Genomic DNA, 24,684 nt, shown 5'->3' with positions numbered 1-24,684 from the left:
CCTTGGTCAAGTCACTTCCTTTCTGAGTTTCACCACCTTTATGATGGGGGCTAATGCTACTGAGCTGCTTTGTAAAGTGCTTTGAGATCTACTCATGAAAAGTGCTACATAAGAACTATGTATTATTATTATGACCTTTCCTATTTTGTCCTTTGGGATCAAAAATAAAGTGACCCCAAAAACAAAGGGACTGGGAGTCAGGAATTCACTGTCTTATCTTTGCCGACCTGTTGGGTGAGCTAGGGCAAGCCTTCTGTTTCTCAGCGTACCCAGTAGTATAATAATACCTTCCTCGGAGGGATGGTGCAAGGCTAAATAATTAATATCATTTGGATCCACGGATTGCTGGGGAGGGGGCTGCATAACAGCAATGTTTTATTATTATTTGGCATCCGGTACGTTAATCTGGCAGGACGCAAGAAAGCTGTGAAAATCAGGACACAGCTGCCAGACCCTAAATTTCCTCTTCGAAATAAATACCCACAGCATCCTGTTCTCTGTCTTCCCATCCCACCAGCACCCTGGTGTCAAGTGCCCCACACCTAGGAAAAGGCCCGAACTGAGCAGCTCCCTTCAGAATGCCTTTAATCGCCAGCTGTCTGTTGAAGGAGATCTGGGTGCATGGCTTTGTTCCTGCATTAAACAACAAAACCTGTCATCAGCTAGGGTTGGAACTGGGAACCACTCCTGGGTGTTCTCCATGTTAGTCATTTAGCATCTGCAGCATAGTTTCAACCACACTATTGGCCACCACAAGGGCTGGGAGAAACCAAATGCATTATGGGACTTGGAAAGATAGTTCTGCATCTGTAGTTAAGTAGAATGGGTGATGCTCCCACTTAGAGTTCAAGTAAAGGCAGATTGCGAGTAAGATTGGTAAAACCTGCTCACTATGACTAAGGCCTTGTCTACACTTACCGGGGGTTCAGCTGATGTAGCTGAAGTTGCGTAACTTAGATTGATCTCCCCTGCATAGTGTAGACAAGGCCTTAAAGTGATGAAGGATTGTCTGGAGATCTTATACTTTTGTTTTTGGTATCCTTTGCTTGTACAGCAATTTCCTACTAAGGAAGAGTGGATGGCTGAGACCATCATGGTCTGTTGAGGGCTTTGTTTCTAGATTGCTGGTTCAAATCCTGCCTTGTTCAATAACGATTAGAAGTTGTTACATCAGGCAGCTCCTTGGTGACCTAAACAGGCACAAACTGGCCCCTCAGTCTAGGTTGCAGGCCCCAAGGCAAGCCAGTCCTGAAGTACATGCCTGTGAGCACTTGCCAGCATCATAGAACCAGCATTAAATGGCACCCATGTTAGCAGTCTAAGCAGAAAGGACCAGGATTGGCTTGGCATGCAGATTGCACTACCGTCATGCCAAACAGAAGTAGCCCTTTCGCAACAGAGCTGAGAGGAAGCATATGGGGAAGGGAAAATCCAACTTGCACCACCCTTTATCTCAGCAGTATTTGTTCTGTGATTCAACAGAGGCCATTCCTAAGAATGTTTGCGGGTGAATGTACTGGCTTTGTGCGTGCTATAGTTGTTGTATATAGATGAGAAGGAAACAGATGTTTGGTACTTTATTGTCCCACACAATTATATGCCTAAATATTTTGTGTCTTTTTGTTACACATTGGGCTTCACAATTAGTTGGTTTAGAGGTTTTATACACAAGGGGAGTTAGCATGAATCTTACGCTTGGATACGCAGGTGTTGTCCCAACGCAGGGCAGTTCTGGTTTAACGCCATTGTTGGCTGATGCTCTTTCTGAGGTGTTACAAGTACCTCAATGGCTAAGGCCCAATTCTCCTCATCCTGTGTATGGGGCTGTCTAACTCCAAGCCGTGGCCTGCTCCATATCTAGTATTTCACCTGTTTGGCTTAGGGTAAACACAGGCTTTCCACTTGTGAGCTACCTCACCATGGGTTTCCCGGCTGCTGTGGTTAATATGCTGAGCAAAAGCCTCCCTAGGTTTGGTAGCTTTAGGGGGAATGTCTCTCAGAACATCACAGGCTGGTTTTTGGGGTCACAATGTATGTTGAAGGCTTTCTGGAAACTCTGGTATTTGTGGCCAACTCCCATTAATTTCAATGAGAATTAGACACCTAAATGCCTTTGGGGATCTGGGCCTGTGTGACCAAGCTATGGATCTGTGAAAAGCCCCAGCAGCAGCCATATGCATAGACATATGCATGTCATGTTCTCCAGCAGAGGATGGAGCCATTTGACTTCTTTTCATTGGTGATTTGGTTGGGTTCAGACCAATTGCTCAGTTGATTGGTTCGGTGGCTTGGGTGCATTCAGAAGATGTAGTTCTTAGTGTACTCTCCCATTGGCATTTGCTCTCTGATGGTTAAGAATAGAGCTGAGCAAACTGTTGGCAACTTATTCAATTAATTTAGCCCCCTTCTCTGTTTGCAAATTATGCACATGCTTTGATTGTTATTAATATGTTCATCATTCAAAGAACATATTCAACCTAACAGAGGTTCCCAAACCGTGGTGTGCATACTCCTGGGGGTACATGGGAGAAATTGCGTAATGGTGGATTTTATTTATTAATTATTGTATTTATTGCATTTTCCTAATAGACTATTCAGACAAAGCTTTAAAACTGTGTGGGAATTTGTTATATAAAATATGGTAGTTAATTTACTTCAGGATGTACCAATGAGAACACAGATAATGGGCGGCGTTTATCATAGGCTGGGGGAGGCTGTGCATCCCCAAACAGCCTGGCATGGCCCCACCCACACTCCACCCCCAGATCCCTTCCTGCAGTTCCAGGTGCTCTGCCCTGGCCCAGGCTGGCTGGGGCTGGAGCTGGGGCTGGGATTGGCTGGTCTGCTGCAGGGTCTCGGGATGGCTGGCGCTGTGGCCTCCATCTTTTTCGTATCTGAGAACCCCACTAACAAGGAACTTGTCCTCACCCCACGGCCAGGAGGTAGAGAAATATCAGCATTATTCATTTCACAGATGTGGGGACCTGAGGCACAGATAGATTTAAGTGACTGGCACAAAGTCTGTGGTCATGCCTGGAACTGAATCCAGATCTCTCAAGTTCCTCTCCAGTGCCTAAACCACAAAACCATCCTTCCTCTCATTGGCTGTTACATGCTGTGATTTGTTACCTAAGTCACATGGTATCTTTTCCCCTCCCTGACTCCATGACTCTGAAGGCCACCAAAGCACACTCAAGAATGCGAAAGACCTTTCAAAGATTGGGAACAGTCCCAGCATGACTAGTCATCAAATGCCTATTTGCACAAGCATTTGTGACTCTTTCCCAAAGTGGTTTTGCCAGCATTAATTTTGCAGAAAGTAATTTAAATGGGCCACGAACACCATAAAAGTGATTTCTCTGTTTTATTCAAAGGAATGGTCATGCAACCTTTCTTTCAATATTTGCCCAGCTCTACCGTTGTTATTTTATTTGTACCACAGTAGCACCAGAGGCTCCCAGCACAGATCACGGCCCTGTTGTGCTTGGTTCTGTACACTCACATAATAAAATAAACAGTCTCGGCCCCAGATTGCTTACAATTCCTACTGGAACACTTATGGAAAGACATTGCTCATGTCCAGAACAAAAGCTAGTTGAAACTGCTTTTCAAAAGCATCCTCAAGGAGACATAAACCAGACTGGATAACCCAGATTCATAGATTTTTAAGGCCAGAAGGTGGGTCATTATGTTCATCTACTCTGGGCTCCCCCATGACAAGTCCCCCAGTTTCTCCCAGTGGTTCCTGCATTCCTCCTAACTTCAGGTGGAGCTACAGCATCTCTATGAGAAGAGCATCCACTAAGAATATTGAACTACTAAACACCATGGGAACCTCCCCGCTTCGACATGGTGCCCAAACTTTTCTGGTGTTGGAAAAAGTTCATTTATTACATTCCCCTTCTGATTCATTTTCCTGTGCCTCTGAGCTCTGGCCGGGGGGGAAAGAGGGGGAGCCAGGCTGCGGGAGATTTCATGAGAGGGCTTGTTCCCTGGGGATTTCCAGTCTCAATTTGCAGACACAAAGGGTTCAGCTGTTTAGATAAAGGATGGACAAGCACCCAGCCTGAGCTAAACCTTCTGATGCTCCCACAGCACCTCCCTTTCCCCACTCCCGAGGCTGGGGTTAGGGAATGACAGAAAGGACCTAAATAAAAGGGGTGGGGGGAAATCTGCAGCCATTTAAATGAATTGCACTCAGGTACAGCCATGGAAAGTCCACTCTGCATGCAGCAGCTCCACTCTGCATGGGGGTCAGGATCTGGGGAGCCTGTGCCAGAGGCCTGCATCATCTGCACGTTGTGAAGGCCAGTCCGTCCCCTGCCAAAAGCAGACGTTTGGAGCTGTAATAGGAAGGAACAGAGACAGGGCTGGCTGGATGCGCTCCTAATGGGAGTTGGTTATGCTGCCCCATGGAATGCGGGCACAGGAGTAGCAGGGACTAAAATCCTCAGCTGTGGTAACAGCACCAGCTCTGTTGCCAGCCCACAGCTTGGAACAGTGTCTGCCTTCCACCCGAGCTCCCAATGAACACTGCATGCCAAGCTGGGCTACTCAGCCTGGTGCAGGGGGTGTAGCAGCTAGCCCTCTAAATATACAAGGAGCATGGGATTATCCTCCGAGCAGCCAAAGGTCTCTTTCCCTTTCTCTGCCTTGCAACCTGGGTGGGTCCAATCAGGGGAGAATAAGAGGAGCAAACTCTAGGTTGGGTCCCAAAAACAGCAATCCAATTTCTTCTGAACCTTAAAATTGTGCTTCAAGTGGAGCGGGGAGCCTTCAGCTAACTTTGTGTGCGTGCATCAGGATCTCGGAGCAGCCTGCAGCTTTAACCAGGCTTTGAAAAGGAGCTGGGCGGTGTCACAAAATCCAGGTTATGACCTGCGACCTCTGGATGAGAAATTGTTACCATTTAGGATGTGTTAGGAGGGCCATCCTTTTCATCAAATGCGTGTTGCTTCTTGCTGCGGGAGGCAATCACACCGGTATATCATTAACTCGCAGAAAAGGAGACTGTAAAAAGGGCTGATGGGGGACCTTAGCCCGCACCCTGCTGGGGTCTGCTCTGAGCACAATATCCCAGCGACCATGAGATTAAGCTAAAGAGAAAAGTGAAAATGCTTTTCACGATTCACACGCCCTTTAGATTGTTTTATTAAACCATTTGAATAGGGATTTCCCTTTCGGCCGACAACGGGGCCCGGCCAATGCATAGTTCTAGGTTGCTATGACTTAGTTGGTCCTAGCTAATCACTAGTGAGGGCGAATTTCATATAAAATATCTTGGGCCATTGTCAGTCTAATGCGGCGTGACAATGCCAGCACAAAAGGGGATTCATTCACCCCAGCAGGTAATAAGGACGATTTGCCATACCAACCAGGCAGTGTCGAGGGGGGCTGTCAAAAGCGATCAGGCCAGTTGGATGGAGCCTCACATTCCATTCTCAGGTGGGCTAGGGCGATCCTTTTGTTAGAGGAGGTTGCTCCTGATCACAGAATACAATTTTTTCCCCCAGCTATCCCACTGACCAGCAGAACCTGTGTTCATAGTGCTTTTAAGGGCAAAAGGGACCATTATGATCATCTAGTCTGACCTCCTGCATCCCACAGGTCCAGAGAGAGTTTCACCCAATGATTCCTGCTGCCCTTTTTTGCCTTCCAAGCCCTCTTTAATTAAAGATTCTTGTCTTCTCACAATGGACATACTGTATCTCTGCTAATTTCTCTAAAACATTCCAGGGACACTGAATCATTGGGTAAAGCAGGAGTTAAATAACTGGTGGAGTTTGGGGGTAAGCAAATTGTGCATGGCGATATAAACAAGATTCAAGAAGTTTGGAATAATAGATTTAAGGGGTTAGATTAAAAAGTTTTCATACAAAATGGGGGAGGGGTATGTGGGGACAGATAGGTAGATAGATAGATTTTTTTCCTTTGTTGGAACAATATAGTAACATATACCCAGCCCCCTTCTACTGGTCTGCCCCCATCCAGTGGGTCAGGTTACCTATGTTTATCGCAGGTTATTTTGACAGTAGGTAATTAGCTAGAGCATTCCAGGTCTTGACCCATCATTTTCGCATGAGAGCAAATTGTTTTGATTTTTTGGAGGTGCTGATCAGCCACTGCTCCTGTCAATTGCAGCCAGACTTGTGAGCGCTCAGAGTGTCTAAAAATGAAGTTGTACTTGCTTTAATGCAGCAAACATTCTGAATCCCTAATGCCAGACTAGAATTTACAATACATTTCCTGCATGCAATAAAACAAACCAACCCACCGACCTTTTAGAAGAACTTGGCCTACAAGGGTCTCATAAAGCCACCTTAATCCAACCGCTGTCAATCCAATACTCCCTCTTATCTGGATCGCCTTCGCCTTCCCTGGCGGGAATTGCTTACTGCATAGGTGTGCTCCAATCACCTGTTTATCGGCTCAGATGTCTTTTTATGCCCTTTCACCTTCACTGGGGTGTGTTGGGACTAGCACGCTGGTTCAGAAAGAACAAGAACTCTTGCAGAACCTCATCCAACTCTCAGGTGGCACCCAAACCCAACTTTTCTGTTAAAAGATGAAAAAGCCTGGTTCGCTTGTTGTTATTATTCCCATGAGCCTTTGCACTTTGGGGCCTGGTTTTTAAAAGGGTAAAAATCCTTAAACTGGGTGCTGGAAATGTATAGTGTGGAATGAGCTACTGAATTTGGGCCCACCGTGGACACTTCTGTGTTTGCAAATCAGGGCACCTATCTCACCCATGCATAGCCCCATGCAAGCATACGATTGCAAGACCAGGGCTTAACTGTGCAAGTACGTGCAGCCCTTTTGACATTCGGGCTGTTTCTCTTTCCTGCAGACTGGCAAGCCCCTTCCTTAGCTCCCACAATGAATACACTTGTGAGTCCGCTGATCCATATCCCAGGCAGTATTTAGTGCCTCAGAGACGCAGTCACCAGACAAGCCAAACACTGGGGCTCAAATGAGCATTCCAGTGGGTAGGCATGAAACATAATGTGCAATTTCTGTGGAGGGATCCCTGCACCCATATGGAGACCCATTAGCTTTGATGGGACTTCAGATGGGTGTACGTGTCTGCTCGAACTTTCAGGATTGAGAATTTAGAGTGTGGGTTTTTTAGATATTTAGGGACATCAGTGGGACATAGGCACCTAAATATCTCTGCAGATCTGGCCCTTAGTAACTAAGGGCTAGATACTCATCCCTTATGGTCAGTAGTAGCTTACTCCAGTACTGCTGCTATTGAAACGAGTGGGACTACTCCAGGAGGACAGTGCTCTGCAATTTGAGTAAAGGTATCAGGACGCAGCTTTAAAATACAGCAAGTTGTCAATGAGGTTTTGGGGAATCTGAGGCCAAGTTTTGCTCCAACTGAAGCTAATTGGAGTTTGCCAGTTGATTTTGGTGGCAACAGGATTTGGTTGTTCACTAGCACCCGCTGGCTTTCTTATTGAATCTAAAAAAAGGGGCACCTCCCCATCTTGTGTATGAGCATAGCTGTGTCTATCACCGTGTATATGCTAGTAATAGCCCCAATGCTAAGAGCTAGGCATGTAACGGCTTGCTTCTGATTTACACTAAGGCCACTTTTCAATCACTCGGGAAGGGTAAAGGGAAGAGCAGAGTGGTGTAAAGTGGCCTTAGTGTAAACGTGACTCAGGCCTGCAAATGCTGTCACAGCTTGACACAGGAGCAAAAGTTTTGATGGTGCAAAAAGGTTTAATAGGAAATCATTTCCTGTTAGGAAATGGAAATCCGGGTGAGTAAGGAACATCTCGACTTTCAGAGGTAAATGGAGAGCACTAAGTGATCTGAAAACATAATCGAGCCAGAGCCTTGTCTGAGAGCAACCGATGTGTCCCATGCTTTGTACGTAGGTTTTTTTGAAGATCGGCATTGATATCCCTAGAGGCTCCAGTCTTTCCATTTATCCACAAACCACCCAAGCTCAGACTGCAGCGTACAGCCTTCCTCACCTCCACCCTGACCTCTAGGCATGAGAAAAGAGCTCACTCTCCATGGGCTGTTCAGTCACGGGCCTCTCTGCTGAGTCTGCCCATGGATGCTTAGTGGGGAGGGAATGCAGAGCCCTTGATGGAAGTCAGGAGCCTTGACTCCAAGTTAGAGGCTCTGACCATTTGCCCAGACACCTCCCTTTGTCTGACAATGATCAAATTGAAGGATGTATCTCAGAGACTAGGACACATTTTCCCTGGGGGAAGGGAGGATGGGAGAAGAAATGTTAAAAGGAATTATGATTATACAAAACCAGATAGCTTGGCAATCAGAGCGATTAAATATTGGCAAGGCACCAAACTCAGAGAGATAACATCCCAGAAAGCTGAAAGAGACAGGGAAGCCCTTGGCATGCATCTACTGACAGCTCCACATGTGCGGGAGGTGTGCCCACAGGCTGAAGGGTAGTAAAAAGCTGTTCCCACCCTAAAGATGGAAGATCCAGAAGGTGTCACAGCTGTGGTAAGCCTGACTTTGCTGATGGGGAAAATATTGGAAACGTTGGAAACCAAATATTGGCTTTTAGCAGCCTCTGAGATGAGTGTCTGTTTCATCATGTCCCATTTAACTGTAGCAACAAAGGAGTCCACCTCCAGGTAAACCAACCTAAAGTATTTTCCCTGAGCTGGGTGTAACTCCACTCAGTTCATTTCTCCCCCTCTCAATCCATCCCATTCCCAAATCTATCTGACCAGCAATCTATTAGGGTAATTATAGGTCACCCGTCGCCATAATATGTATGAGCTTTGTCTGGCACATAGTTACAGCAGAGATTACTTCAACCATCCTTTTTGAACATAGACCTAGAGATAGCAGAAGACTGAGCAAGTAATTCAGACATTGTCTCTAGTCCAGGCATTAGACTCCTTATTTCGCTTCCTACTTACTTTCCACTGCTGACTTTTAGAGGGACAGTACTTCCCCCCTCCCTCCATCCTCCCTGCGGTTTGGGAGGAGGAATTGAAGTCAATAGAGTTGCATCAGGGATGTGTTTGGTCCAAGGGCTACCATAAAGGCAATGAAGTCTGTGGGTTCCTGGCTGAGTCTGATTAGCTCAAGTGCCTGAAATCAAAAGAACATGATTCATTGGTATTTAGAAAACAAGCTTTTGATTGCTCTCCCAAGCTGTGGAAGGGGTTGCTCCGGGAAGAGCTCTTGAGATAGTTTGCCTGTGATCCCGTTCAGACTAAAAAAATGTAAGTGAATCCACTGGCCCCAATTCCTTACTCACTCACACTGGTGTAAATCAGGATTAAACCACTGAAGCTATTGATTGTAGTAAGACTTTGACACAATCCCACATAGCATGCTCACAAGCAAATCAGGGAATTGTGGTCTAGATGAAATCACGACGTGGCAGGTGCAAAACTGGTTGAACGAGAGTACTTCAAGAGTTGATATCAATGTTTCACTGTGAAAAAGAGAGGGCATATCTAGTGGGGTCCCACAGGGATCAGTCCTGGGTTCAGTACTATTCAATATTTTCATTAATGACTTGGATAATGGAGTGGAGAGTATGTTTATACAATCTGCACATGTCACCAGGCTGGGAGGGGTTGCGAGCACTTTAGAGGACAGGATTAGAATTCAAAGTGACCTTGACAAATTGGACAATTGGTCCGAAATCAACAAGATGAAATTCAGTAGAGACAAGTGCAAAGTACTTGATTTAGGAAGGAAAAATCAAGTGAATAACTACAAAATGGGGACCCCTGTCTAGGGGGTAAGATTGCTGAAGAGGATCTGGGGGTTATAGTGGCTCACAAATCGAATATGAGTCAACAATATGATGCAGCTAAAAAAGAGGCTGATCTTCAAGGTGTGTTAACAAGAGTGTCTTACATAAGATCTGGGCGGTAATTGTCTGGCTCTACTCAGCACTGGTGAGGCCTCAGCTGGAGTACCATGTCCAATACTGGGCACCACACTTTAGGAAGGATGTGGACACGTTGGAGAGAGTTCAGAAGAGAATAACAAAATGATCAAAGGTTTAGAAAACCTGACCTATGAGGAAGGGCTGAAAAACCTGGGCATGTTTAGTCTTGGGAAAAGAAGACTGAGCGAAGACCTGATAACAGTCTTCAAATATTTTAAGGGCTGTTATAAAGAGGACTGTGATCAACTGTTCTCCATATCCACTGAAGGTGGGATATGAAGTGATGGGCTTAATCTGCAGCATGGGAGATGTAGGTTAGATATAAGAAAAACTTTCTAACGGTAAGGTTACTTAAGCTCTGAAATAGGCTTCCAACGGAGGTTGTAGCCATCCCCGTCATTGGAGGTTTTTAAGAACAGGTTGGACAACCACCTGTCAGGGATGGTCTAGGTTTCCTTGATCCTTGGGGTATGAACTTGCTGATTTCTCGAGGTCCCTTCCAGTCCTACCTTTCTATGATTCATGAAGCGAATAATGTTGCACTAGTGTAAAAAATAATGTGAGTAGAAAATCAAGTCGACACATTCTCCTGTAGTCTATGTATTTGGAGGGTGACAGAAGGATAAGAGCCCAACAACTGCAATATCCTGTTGCCTGCAACTACAGAAGAGAAACCCAGGCGAGTCACTTACCTCCCCTGCCTCAGTTTCTCCATTCATAAAACTGCACAGACCTTGCACATAATGGCACATTTTAAAAATTCCCCACAGATCTAGTAGAATAACGTTTGCTATAACGAGAGCTGGGAGGAAAATGTTTTTCTCATCCTGTGAAAAACGTTGAGATTTCAGTATTTTTTGCCATCCTGCATCAAGCTGAGAAGTCAAAATTTCAAAAGATGTTATGAACTGAAAAGCCAGAAAAAGAATTTGGTTCAGGGCAATTGAAACAGTTTGTTTTGAATTTGAAGCTTTAAAAAAAAAAGAACATTTTGGAGTAGAATTAACTTAAATTCAAAACCAAAAGTCTTTGGAACTGGAAAACTGAAACTGTTGGTTTAGACAGGGTTAAAATGTTGGGATGTTTTGACTAGTTACAAACATTTTTAACCACATGTTTTTCAAGTCAAGAACTTCACTGAATGTGCCAGTTTCCTGTGGACAGTTTCACTTTTGATGAACTGGCCTTTTTCTACCAAAAATGCTGTCTTGGAAAATTCCCAACCAATGCTCCCTATAACCACACCAAACCATTGGTCCATCTAAGGGCATGTGTACACTGCCCACGTTACAGCGCGGCCGCGGCAGCTAAGTCACCACTGGCTAACACCAGATGCTTCAAAGGAAGAAAAGAAGCACACAGGGTTCCTAGCTAGTCATACCACCCTGTACTTGGGAAAGAAGGAGGGAATTTCCATTCTAAGAGCCCTAGAGCGATCAGTTTACACCCCGGAGCTTGAGCTTTGATTATCCTTATCAGCTTGCATAACTACAAACAGCGACGAACTGGCCATGTCACAGGTCAGGACACTATGCTATGCTCATAGACCACAGCAGCTATGCCTTTTGCTTAGCAGAGATTCTCACACATGCATCCCTTAGCCTGCTCCCTTGTGTAGATCCTTCCACCCAAACATTCTCCTCTACATCCCTGGTAGATGGTCTGTATTTGTGTTCAGCACAATTACAAATTACAGGCTATTTCCTAGCAAAAATATTTACTATTTTCAGGATGCTTGAGCATTACACATATCATGGGACAAGTCCATCTGGCTACGAATGTTGTTGGTGCATAAGAAATCATCTAGTCAAAGCCCTTCTAAAAATCTAGCTGCTATGAGTCACTTGGTAACTCCCTGCAGCAGAGTTCCATAGCATGTCTATACCCTGCCTAAAGGAGTCCTGTGTTTCCCTGTATCAATTCCAAATTGATTGGCCATTAGTGGAACCAAATGAGCTCTCAGCATTTGTGTTTGACGTTCCCTAGTTTTTCTGACACTTGAACCAAAAAACCTCACGTCAGTCTCAAACTTGGCAAGGTTTTCAGAGTATGTGTAGAGCTGGGGTGAGAGGAAAAGTGGCACAAGGAGCGTTAACCTGCCAGCGGGAAATCAAGAACCCCACTGCAGACAGATTTCAGAGTGGTAGCTGTGTTAGTCTGTATCAGCAAAAACAACAAGGAGTCCTTGTGGCACTTTAGAGACTAACAAATTAATTTGGGAATAAGCTTTCGTGGGCTAAAACCCACTTCATCAGATGCATGGAGTGGAAGTGGGTTTTAGCCCAGGAAAGCTTATGCCCAACTAAATTTGTTAGTCTCTAAAGTGCCACTAGGACTCCTCGCTGTTTTTACTGCAGATAGAGTGGTTTCAATCATTTGTTGGCAATTCTGTTATTTAAGGGCTAGGACTCAGGATTCTATACTCATCTCTGTCTCTCGTCAACTGTGAGACTTTTGGCAAATCACCTCAACTCCATGGGCCTCTGCTTCTCCCTCTTCTCTCCCCCGCCCCCCGGCCCTGTTTTTCTCATCTTTTTTAACTGCAAGCTCTGGGTCAGGGACTGTCTCTCGCTATGTGTTTGTACAGTGCCTAGCACAATAGACGGCGCGTATAGGGTTGCCAGTTTTGGTTGGACGTATTAGTGGAGATTTAATCACATGACATAATCTTTAATTCAAGATTAATCTTTAATTCCTGGAGACTCCAGGCCAATCCTGGAGGGTTGGCAGCCCTAGGCGGATAGCATAGGCATGGGAAGGCTGTGCCTCCCCAAATAGTTTGGCGTGACCCTGCCCATGCTCCACTCCCAGGACCTCTCCTGCCTGCTTCCAGTTCCCTTCCCACTCTTCGGTGTCCAGCCAAGAGTCTGAGGTAGGCAGGCTAGGGCTGGTGAGCACAAGGCCCAGCACCACCCATCCGTCCAATGCTGGGGACACTGGGACCACGCTGCCCACCCAGTGCTCTGGGGCCGGGGGCGCTCCGGCCATGCCACCCACCCCAGCACACTGAGGCTGAGGGCACACAGGGGAGCCAGTGGCCATGGAGGGGAGGGGGCGGTGTGCTCCAAGCTCTGGCGCGGGAGGGGGACTGGAAGAGATGGGGCGGGGCCTTGGGCAGAGGGGAAAGGGCCAGGGACTAACCTCCCCCAACGGCGCATTCACCCGCCACCCATGCCTAGCACAATGAAGGACCAATCTTGTTTGATGTTACAGATAAATAACAACAATGTGAATACATTCAAAGGACCCTTCATTTGAAACAGCATTCATGGAGCCTATTGATTTGAACTGGTGCACGGAGTTATTTTGATGGCAGGGGACTATGTTTTTTTTAAAAGAAGAGGGCTTCCTTTTATACAGTGAAATAGTTTTCCAAAGGAGGAGTTGAAAGCCCCATCACTTGGGTCATTTTAAACTAAATTCAGGCACTATGTTGTAGGGTAGTCATAGAACCATGGAACCATGGCGTCAGAAGAGACCTCAAGGGTCATCTAGTCTAACCCCCTGCCAAGATGCAGGATTTGTTGTGTCTAAATACATTTCATGGGCAGGAAACAATGGACTGGAGGACATAGTTGAGATTTTTTCACCCTCTGAGGCCTACCATTTAGAGTCATAGAGATGAAGGCCAAACTATCTAGTCTAACCTCGTCTATATCACAGGCCATTGAGTACTACCCAGCCACCCCCGTCCCAAGCCCAACAGCCAGAATTATACCAACGTATTACAGCCCTCCGGAGACTCACCGATGGTATGCCACAGCCAGAGAACAGGAGGGACTGGTGCATGGTGCACCAAGAATTCTGTTTCATTTTGTGTCTGTCCATTTCTCAGTGACTTTTCCCGCCTAAAATCCCCTAAGCATGTGCAGCATTTGAGATGCACTAAACAGCAGGATTTGAGCCTCCAACCTCCAGCAGTGACCTCTATCACTCAAGCTAAGCTACCAAGGACTAGAATCACAAAGGGTGCTTAGGTGCTGCAACAGCTAACTCCTAGGTGCCCTGCCACCAGTCGAATTCACAGCCATTGGAAGTCAAGGAGAGTAAGGTGCCCAAGTCACTTAGGCTATTAAAAATATATGAAGGATATTAAATATTATAAATCTCCTTTTAATGAGACCCTTGACCTCTCCATAGGTCGCTTTTCAATGGAATATAATATGGGCTGTAGCCAACTGGCTACTTACACGTATATGTAAGAGAGACACTATTCCACTGCCCTCTGCTGAGTGGAATCCTACTGTGTGTCATAGGCCTTTTACTGTGAAAGCTGAAAGAGTTTAAGGCAGGATAATCTGCTTTCTGTCCTCACCACTGCTGTGATGTTCAGAGCATCTACAGCACAAAGCACAGTGACCATTTGAAATTCCTAGTCGGCCACTACAATATAGTTCTCATTAACTTACTCTCAGGAAGATCACCAACCTTAGCCCAGAGGTATCCTATCCTTCTGTCAGTTTCTCTTACCTTCCCTTTTTCAAGGGTTATTCAGATCTCATGTTCACATCAGGTTACCCCTCATCTCTTTCTTTTGAAAGAGACATTCCTCCGTTTTTACCATCGCACCAGTCAACACTGAGCTGTAATGATACTTTGCATCTTCCATCCAAGACACTCTATAAACATCAACAAATTTAGCCTTGCAAACTCCCTGGGAGATAAGTTTGATTGTCCGCTGTGTTCCTGATAAGGAAGCTGAGGGACAGAGAGAGATTAGGTGACTTTTGCTCAAGGTCACAGAGGAAGCCTGCATAAGAACTGGAAATAAAACCTCAGGTCTCCTGACTCCTGGTCTTCCTTACTTCTCCTTGCTGATAATATCACTTTCCCCCTCTGCCCACATGTCTCTGGCTGGATCAGGAATGTCCTGCATGGAGCATGCAGTTGGGAAGTTCTGGGGGATAGAACCTCAAGATACTATGGGCAAGAATTTCAAAAATGGCTAGAAAAACGAGTCTGGTAGCACCTTAAAGACTAGCAGATTTATTTGGGCATAAGCTTTCATGGGTAAAAACCCACTTCTTCAGATGCATGGAGATGCCATGCATCTAAAGAAGTGGGTTTTTACCCATGAAAGCTTATGCCCAAATAAATGTTAGTCTTTAAAGTGCCACCAGACTCCTCATTATTTTTGTGGATACAGACTAACACAACTACCCCTCTGAAAAGTGGCTAGTGATTTTGAGTGCCTATATCTTAGGGGCCCAGTTTCAGACATCTTCGAGGGCCCTGACTTTCAGAAAGTGCCAAGAGCCCACCTTCTGAGACTCAGCCCCCTTTAAATTGTCTAAAATTAGGCACTTAAAAGATTGCAGCAGACAAAATTACTAAGTCACTTTTGAAAATCTCAGCCACCATTGTGAGCAATATGAGATTTTAATGTGCCGAAGCCAGAGACTCAGTGACCTTCTGCTGCAGGGGTAAACAGTAGTTAAAATGCTCTTAAGCCTACATCCCCATTAACCTTCTCCTACCAGCTGACTTTCCAGAAGCCCTCTTCAAGTTGTAACGAGCTGCCTGTCTCCTGCTACCAGAACCACCCAGAGAGGAATGAGGCTCGCTGACAAATGCATTGCACTCTCCTCTTATCTTTACTAAGTTTCTTGCATTTTTATATGGCACCTTAATAACCCCTCATTTCCATTACAAGTGCATGCTTTCCTTCTGCTTATCTGTATCTCTATGCACTCCTTCTCCATTCCTGCAGCCACACCGCCTGGGGCTATGACCTGGTGAGCTCTCCAAAGCTTAACAGGGTCAAGTCTGCTTAGTAATTGGATGAAGGTCCTCAGACCGAATATGTTGCAGGAAGTGATTCACTAGATGGCACTCTTCTATGTGCATCAATACTGAGCCCACTGTCCCAGCCTAAAGTTAGAGGTGAGAGATGAGATGCAAATCCAATGTCTCAGTCCCACGTGGTCATTAAAAGATCCCCTCGCATTATCTCAAGGGTAGGATTGTTAACCTCAGTGCTCTGGGCCAGATTTCAGCTACACTCTGCCTGACTCAATTCCTCATGTAGTTACAATTGGTTACAGTGCTGTTCACTTCCTGTTGCATGCTGTTAAACAGCTGCTGTGTTCCACCCTAGAGGCAGCTGCATTTCACTGGCCGTTGAGCAACCCCTACATGTATAGTCTGTAAAGTGCTCTGGGATCTTTCCACATGAGAAGTGCTATATAAAACCTGAAGTTATTGTTAAGGAAAAGAATAAAAAATACCTCCAGAGCTGAAGAGTTTCTGTACATGTGTAACCTACACACATGTGGGAATGGTGCTGTGCCACCAAGACCACTTACAGATTAATGAGTCTGCTCTACAGCTTTAGCTAAGGGCCATGTGGCTTTTAGCTCATGCACTTAGCTCCAGGGGTCCCAGGTTCGATCCTGCCCGCCAGCAACCGGGGTCTGTCGGTGTTACACATGCTTGACTAAAAGTATCTTCTCCCTTACTTGTATGCACTCAGTGACTTTCTAACCTTTATAAGCATGCTGAAGCTGTGTTCCAGGACATTGCTCATGCCTTTTGCTTGTAATTTCCTGCATGCTATTTTATTTGCATATTGTTGAATTTGGTAGTATCCCAGAGGGAAGAGCCAATGCACGGGTTCTGGCTCAAGTATTCAAGCTAGTCAGGACCTCTCTGTTAACACGCAATATTGGTTTCAATCCTGAGAACACGTTAGGGTTTTGACTTGGCTTGTTAAATACTCTCCATATTACTAAGTGCAAATAACTGATTGAGCAGCCAGAAGTTAAAGCCATATGTTCCCATTCATAGCAATTAGAATGGACTAAGGTCCACGAAACCTGGTAAAAAAAAAACCACAAAAAAAACCCGACGAGTAAAGTTATTGAGCCAGATCATCAACTGGTGTAAATATGGCATAGAGCCGTTGAAGTCAACGGATCTACACCAATTTAAACTAGCTGAAAATCTGCCTCTATGGCTATATTTGTATTACAGAACAATCCTGATTATCCAAACAACGTGGGTGACACCAAATTTGTTTGGATAACTGGAATTGCATAGACAAGGAGTTAGCTTGTTAGGGAGATTTGTAAAGGGTCTCCAAGAGGCTGGATTATCATGATTGATCATCATGTTTTCCCTACACCAGAGCCAGTTGGAACCTTTTAGATTAAATGTTTTTTGTCAAAAAATGCTGCTCCATTGGGTTTCATGGAGACGTATCGATTTTGACGGGAAGGTTTCTGAGGTCTAGGGCGGGCTCTCTGGTCACTTCCAAAGAGAGAGAAAGACCCAAATTGGAAAGCTGAACTTACAGATCCAAAGCTAGATATTTCAACACTATTCCATTTTCACAAAGACATTTGAAAAATTTTGTATCCTTCCACTGTGGAATGAAAGCAAAATGTGAAAGCTGTCATGTAATGGAATTGTTCTCCGGCCACTCTAGTTATGGCTCAAGTGAATCATAGAATCATAGAATATCAGGGTTGGAAGGAACCTCAGGAGGTCATATAGTCCAACCTCCTGCTCAAAGCAGGACCAATCCCCAACTAAATCATCCCAGCCAAGGCTTTGTCAAGCCTGACCTTAAAAACCTCTAAGGAAGGAGATTCCACTACCTCCCTAGGTAACACATTCCAGTGCTTCATCACCCTCCTAGTGAAAAAGTTTTCCCTAATATCCAACCTAAACCTCCCCCACTGCAACTTGAGACCATTACTCCTTGTTCTGTCATCTGCTACCACTGAAGTGCATAAAGGAAGGTCTTCCCAGAGACTTAGCTACTCAACCTCATGATGAGAACCCCTTTCAGTTGACCCAGCCAAAGGCTAAAAAGATTGTCGCCAACATTCCCAGGTGAAGAGCCAGACATGACAACAATCCTTTTAGGTAGCTCAGGGACCTGGCACCGAATTGGGCAAATAGACAAACCTTCAAGCACACATAAGTATGAGGAATAAACAGGAAGTACTGGAAGTATTAATACATATGCTCAATTATGGTTTACTTGGCATCACAGACATGGTGGGATAAGTCTCATGACTGGATTTTGGTATACAGGAGTATCGCTTGTTCAGGAAGGACAAGCAGGATAAAAAGTGATGAGGTGTTGCATTGTATATCAAGAATATGTACACTTGTGCTGAGGTCCAGAAGGAGGTGAGGGGCAGACCAGTTGAAATTCTCTGGGTAAAGATAAAAGGGATAAAGAATAGGGGTGATGTCATGGTAGGGATCTACTAGCAACCACCAATCAGGAAGAGGAGGTGGATGAGGCATTTCTAGAACACATCACAGAAATATCCAAAACACAAGACCTGGTAATAATGGATGACTTGAGCTACCCAGTCATCTGTTAGAAAAGTAATATGGCAAAACACAAAATGTCCAGTATATTCTTAGAATGTATTAAGGAAAAACGTATGTTTCAGAAAAGGGAGGATGTAACAAGAGCGACAGTCATTTTAGACTTGATTCTGATCAATAGGGAGGAATTGGTAGCAAATCTGAAGGTGGAAGGCAATTTGGGTGAAAGTGACCATTAAATGATAGATTTCATGATGCTAAGGAGAGGCGGGAGTAAGAGCAGCAGAATAAGGACAATGGACTTCAAAAAAGCAGATCTCAACAAATGCAGAGAACTGGTAGGTAAGGTCCCATGGTAGGAAAATCTAAGGGAGAAAGGAGTTCAGGAAAGCTGTCAGTTTCTCAAGGAGGCAATTTTGAAGGTACAACTGCAAACGATTCTGATGCTATAGTAAGATAGGAAGCACAGTAAGAGGGCAATATGGCTCCACCTGGAACTCTTTAATGACCTCAAAATCAAAAAGGAATACTACAGAAAGTGGAAATATGGATGAATTGCTAAGGATGAGTACAAAAGAATGGGACAACCATGCAGTGACACAAAATGAGTTACACCTAGCAAGGGACATAAAAGGCAAAAAGAAGAGGTTATTTAAATATATTAGGAGCAAGAGAAAAACTAAGAAAATGTAGGTCCTCTACTTAGCAGAGAAGAAGAGTTATTATGGATGACATTAAGAAGGCTAATGAGTTGAATGCCTATTTTGCTACAATTTTCATGAAAAATGTTCATGATGTTCAGATATGCAACACAATTAGAATTAACAGCAAAGGGGAAGGAATGCAAGCCAAACCAGGGAAAGAACAGGTTAAAGAATATTTAGATAAGTTAGATAGATTCAAGTTGAAGGACAGGATTAGAATTTAAAATGACCTTGACAATGCAGAGAATTGGTCTGAATTCAACAGATGAAATTCAATAAAGACAAATGAAAAGTCCTTCACTTAGGAAGGAAAACTCAAATGCACAACTACAGATTGAGGAATAAATGGGTAGTTGGTAGTACCGCTGAAAAAAGATCTGGGGGTTATAGTGGATCACAGATTGAATGAGAGTGAAGAATGTGATGCATCTGCAAAAAAAAAAAGGCTAATATCATTCAGGGGTGTATTAACAAGAGTGTTGTACATAAGACAGGGGAGGTAATTGTCCAGTTGTACTCAGCACTGGTGAGGCTTCAGCTGGAGCACTGTGTCCAGTTCTGGGTGCCACACTTTAGGGAAGATGCAGTGAAATTGGTGAGAGTCCAGAGGAGAGCAATCAAAATGATCAAAGGTTTAGAGAAGTTTAAAAAATTGGACATGTTTAGTCTTGAGAAAAGAAGACAGGGGGAACCTGATAACAGTCTTCAGCTATAGTAAGAGCTGTTATAAAGAGGACTCTGATCAATTGTTCTCCGTGTCCACTGAAGGTGGGACAAGAAGTGATGGGCTTAATCTGCAACAAGGAACATTTAGGTTAGATACTAGGAAAAACTTTCTAACTATAAGGGTAGTTAAGCTCTGAAATAGGCTTCTAAGGGAGGTTGTGGAATCCCCGTCATGGGAGGTTTTTAAGAACAGGCTGGACAAACATCTGTCAGGGATGGTCTAGAAATACTCGGCCTGGCCTCAGCAGCAGGGGCTGGACTGGATGACTTCTTGAGATCCCTTCCAGCCCAGCATTTCTATGATTCTATAAGATGCAGTGTATTGGATGCAGCATCCGGGTGAGCTGGTCAGGTAGCGGAAAGAGCATGTTTCGAGGAAAGATGAGGAGGCTGACACTTGGTGTGCATGGTGCGGGAAGCAGACTGCTGGAATAGCAGGCCGTCCTGGTGTTTTCCCAACTGCCAACCATCAGCAGTCCCCAACATGATATGGAACCAGCCATGCCATTTGCAGAGCCCTGAAAAGGCTGGCTGGGCTAGTCACAGGGCTCTGAAAAGTGTGTGGTTTAGCTGGCCTTGGCCCCACTGCCAGAGAGTGGAGTCTGGCAGCAAAGAGATGTCTCCCCTTCCACGGGGGTGACTGGGGTCCAGTCTATATGTACCTGAACCAGTGCTGGATGCTGGAACGCAGAGAGCCCCATTTGGCCATTTGCTTACTAGAGCCTGACCCAAAGTCCATTGTGTGGAGACTTTCCACTGACTTCAGTGGGTGTTGAGTCAGGGCCAGCCCTGACTCATTGTGTCTTCCAGTGCTGGGAATGGCCCGGCCTGGAAATGGGATTCTTAAGCCAGGAGGCAGGTTTCCTAGCCTGCTGCTGTGTTCTTCAGAGGAGGCGCTCATGTCAGTCCGTTGGGAAGGGTCACTCATGTTCGCCACTCAGTAACAGATCCCTGCATCCTTCCCTCTTCCACAGCTACCCGGGAGTCGGCCTTCGTCCACGCCATCGCCTCTGCGGGCGTTGCTTTTGCGGTGACCAGATCCTGTGCCGAGGGCTCGGCCACCATCTGCGGCTGCGATACCCGCCACAAGGGGCCCCCCGGGGAAGGCTGGAAATGGGGAGGCTGCAGTGAGGACGTGGAGTTTGGGACCATGGTGTCTCGAGAGTTCGCAGACGCCCGGGAGAACAGGCCGGATGCTCGGTCAGCCATGAACAGGCATAACAACGAAGCTGGGAGGACAGTAAGGCCGTCCGGTTTCATTTTATTGAGTCCCTAAAAACATTTCCTTCCACCCCCACCCCCGAAAATCCTAGGTGAACGGCGAAAAGAAGCTCAGGTGAACTGGGTTCAACACTGTAGCCCCCTACTGCCCAGTGCGTGTTATAGATTCTCCTCTGTGCCTGATCTGCAGAGGATATGAGTCTGCTATAGCTGCCAGCTATGGGTCTTAGGCCTAGATCCTCAAAGGCTTTTAGGTGCCTAACTCCCATTGAGGGCATGCCTTTGAGGATCTGGGCCTTAGCCTGTTAGTTCAAGCCACGGAAGCTCATGTGCTCAGTTCTGAAGATCTTAGGTTCAGTCCAAATGAAAACTAAGAGGATGGTCATCACATACAGACTTCCCTGTGCTCAGAGCCTGGTTTCTGTGCCTCTTCACACCTAGCAGGTGCCTAAAATAGCCCCATATTTACTCTCAGTGCCTGGGGTTAGCACCAACCTGCCATGGGGGAAAGGGCTTGCTGGCAACTGGGCAATTTCAGGACAAGGCTTCAGTCTGTCCATCCTGCGCACCTGCTTCCTAGCACCACCAGGAAACTTTCTTGGCTTGGAGCTAACTTCTCCAACCCTCACCCCACTATATGCCTCACAAAAGTTGCTTTGTGTTCTTTCCCTCCTACAGAGAGACCTCATGGTTCATCCTATATAGGGACCAAACTTAATTAAATCATAAAATCAAAATAGCTAACCTGATCCTACTCCCTTATTAAGTTGTTATTGACAATGGGGGAAGGAGTGGGGTCTATCCACTTCCATAGAAACATATGACTACAAAGTAGTCACTCCTCCAATATGGAGTTCCACTACCGTATGTAACCACAGTCCGGAACAGGCCAAAACCTCAGAGCGAGATCATCAACTGATGGAGATGGGTGAAGCTCCATTGAAGCCAATGGAGTTATTCCAGTCTACACCAGCTGAGAATCTGGCCCAAGATGGGGAGCACAGACCTTTAAAATTCAAGATGAAGTCCCACCACAAAATGAGGGATGCAGCAACTAAATAGCAGAAGAAGGAAGCAAGACATGTCCCTGTGGTCATTTGACATAAAGTTGTCCATCGGGTCCTGGGTACCATGGGTTACTCAGCATTTCTGATGGCAGTAAAAGACAGGGATAAAGAGTACCACCACACAGTTGGGTAGGATGGAAATGAGGGATTTGTCTCACAATGCGAATCAATAAAAAGATACAATATTAGCTGTAAGTTCAACAGTGACAATTTAGGCTCTTGTTCGGGCTATCTTCATCTTCAGTCCATCCTCAAGACTCCGATCCCATTTTAGGCCCCTTACAGATATCATAGATCAGATAGAAAATGGCACAACATTAACACTGAAATCCTGTTGCTTCAGAAATAGCATATGTTTTCCATTCACACCATGTTAACACTCATTAGGTGCACAAGTTCCAATCCTCTGGATTCAAGTATTTCCAGCTAATAAAACTAAGCAGTAGGGGAAGTCGGAACCAGTTTTCATAAGAATTCAAATCCAATCTCCAGACCAAAAGCTTTGACTGAGATTTGGATGATTATATGAACCAAACATTTTGCAGTTCTCCCATTGCTAATTACAATCTCCTTGGCAGTGAATGAAGCTGCCTAACTGGCACAAAAAAAACCACCCAGAAAATGTTGATCACACATTGTAGTTGCTGATTCATGGCAAATCTTTTGGATTTAGCTTGGTACTAGTCTGTTCATGCATTCATAAATTTGCTGATCATCTCTGAATAACACAGCTTATTGAGTAAATTGTATCAGGCTATCTTCCACCTCAGAAATGGTGGTGAACAGTGCCTTGGAAATGTGGATCAATTTCAGCCATGGGTGAGGCAAACATAAGTCTCATTGAAGCCAATGGTGATTTCTTCCATTTAGACCAGGACTGACGTTCACCCGCTCCATCTGGTAACCATGCCACCCATAGATGCAGCATTGCCAACACCAAGCATTCAAAAAACTCAAGAGTCAGGCTTCTCAAATCATGAGACTGGCTTAAAAAATAATCATACATTTTGTGTTCTTTTCATTTACCTGCTGGTTTCTATACCTTTAGCAACTTGGGGGGGCAGGGGAGGCTAGAAACTTACTTTTTGTTTTTTCAAATGAAAGCTGAGATTCTCACCTATTCACATGCCTCCAGGAGCTGGGGCCTTAAGGAAAACACCAACTACCATGAGGCTCGTGATAAAATTGCAAGAATTGGCAACACTGCGAGCTGTGCTTTCAGCTGTCAAGGTGTGACCTGCTCAACACACTGTTGAGAGGCCTGTGAAGAAAATCTTAGGGTTCAGCAGGAAGTGGCACTGGTGATTCAGCAGGTGACATTCTCCTCCTTGACTTGAGTCTCTTTTGCAAGAAAAGGGAGCTCTGATGACCGGGCTAAATTGTCGTTTGGATAATCATAGCACATTTCGCCCATGAATTCTCCCTGCAGTTTAAATCGGCTTATGAATCCTTCTTCACTCCCTGTCCTAAAGTATTATTTGGCTTGGCTAAGTGCCATTCAGAAGCTGCTGTATTCCACCTCAGAGGTGTCTGCATTTCCCTCCTGAGCAAAGTGATCCTTGAGTGTGAATATAGCTATAGAAATATTTACACACATGGGTACAGGAATGACTTCACCTGTCATTGAAAGTACTTTATGGAGACCACGTCCAATCCCTGACTGGTGTATACCAGTGTAGTTAATGAAACTAAATTGGTTTACACCAGCTGAGGAACTAGACCTCTGCCTAGGATTCTTTGGGATGAGAAGTGTTAGGTAAATAACAGAATGTATTATTGATCCATATTATGGGCTAATAGTTTCCCTTTTCCATTTTTCTCTCTTTTCTAGTCCATTATTGATCACATGCATCTGAAGTGCAAATGTCATGGTCTGTCAGGCAGCTGTGAGGTGAAGACGTGCTGGTGGTCCCAGCCAGACTTCAGGGTCATCGGTGACTATCTCAAGGACAAGTACGACAGCGCTTCTGAAATGGTGGTGGAGAAGCATCGGGAGTCCCGTGGCTGGGTCGAGACGCTCAGGCCCAAGTACAACTTCTTCAAGGCCCCAACTGAGAGAGACCTGGTTTACTACGAGAACTCACCAAACTTTTGTGAGCCAAACCCCGAGACGGGCTCCTTTGGGACCCGCGACCGGATCTGCAATGTCACCTCCCACGGGATAGACGGATGCGACCTTCTGTGCTGCGGCCGCGGGCACAACACAAGGACTGAGAAACGGAAAGAGAAGTGCCACTGTATCTTCCACTGGTGCTGCTACGTCAGCTGCCAAGAATGCATACGAGTCTACGATGTTCACACGTGCAAGTAAAGCAGGGATTCCCTGGACAGGCTCCGTGTGGAGAAACGGATTTGAGCCTGCTTCTTCTGAGGTTGTGTAGATGGGAAAGATCTACTTTTTTTTATAGTAAAAGAAAAAATAAAAAAGGCTAAAACTGGCTGGATAGAATAGATCTAATGACTTCTTGGTCGTCCCAAGATGCATCTGGAGGCTAACATTACAAATATGGAATGCCATGCAAAATGATTATGCACCGGTTAGGAGACTGTGATTCCTTTAACTACCCAACAGCACAGAACTGCAGAGATGATTGTTAGCGGGAGCATGATTCTTTCCTCTTCTCTCTACTAACCTGAAGAGACTCATGCTATTAAGTGTCCTTTGAAAGACTTGCAACTTCCTAAACACCTCCTGTTCCCAACCCAATCGGAAGAGGTGATGTCAGACAACAGCTCTCAACGTATTGAGATCCTTTCCAAGCCCCAGCAACCAGAGTCT

At 45.3% G+C, this 24,684-nt stretch overlaps 1 protein-coding gene across 1 annotated transcript in view; it reads left to right on the top strand.

Moving 5' to 3' along the window:
- WNT3A (Wnt family member 3A) overlaps nt 1-24,274 on the top strand; it is a gene marked incomplete at its 5' end in the record, with an annotated part of 117,956 nt that extends 93,682 nt beyond the window's left edge. The window contains 2 exons of the mRNA XM_084621389.1: nt 20,592-20,857; nt 23,737-24,274. Of these exons, the coding sequence (XP_084477515.1) occupies nt 20,592-20,857; nt 23,737-24,216 (746 nt within the window). The 3' untranslated portion in view covers nt 24,217-24,274. The remainder of the gene's footprint in view (nt 1-20,591; nt 20,858-23,736) is intronic.
- Between the last annotated feature and the right edge of the window lie 410 nt (nt 24,275-24,684).

Source organism: Lepidochelys olivacea (assembly GCF_965140295.1).
Source record: "Lepidochelys olivacea isolate rLepOli2 genome assembly, chromosome: 2".
NCBI classification, from domain to species: Eukaryota; Metazoa; Chordata; order Testudines; family Cheloniidae; genus Lepidochelys; species Lepidochelys olivacea.
This window is presented reverse-complemented; position numbering and strand designations above follow the sequence as displayed.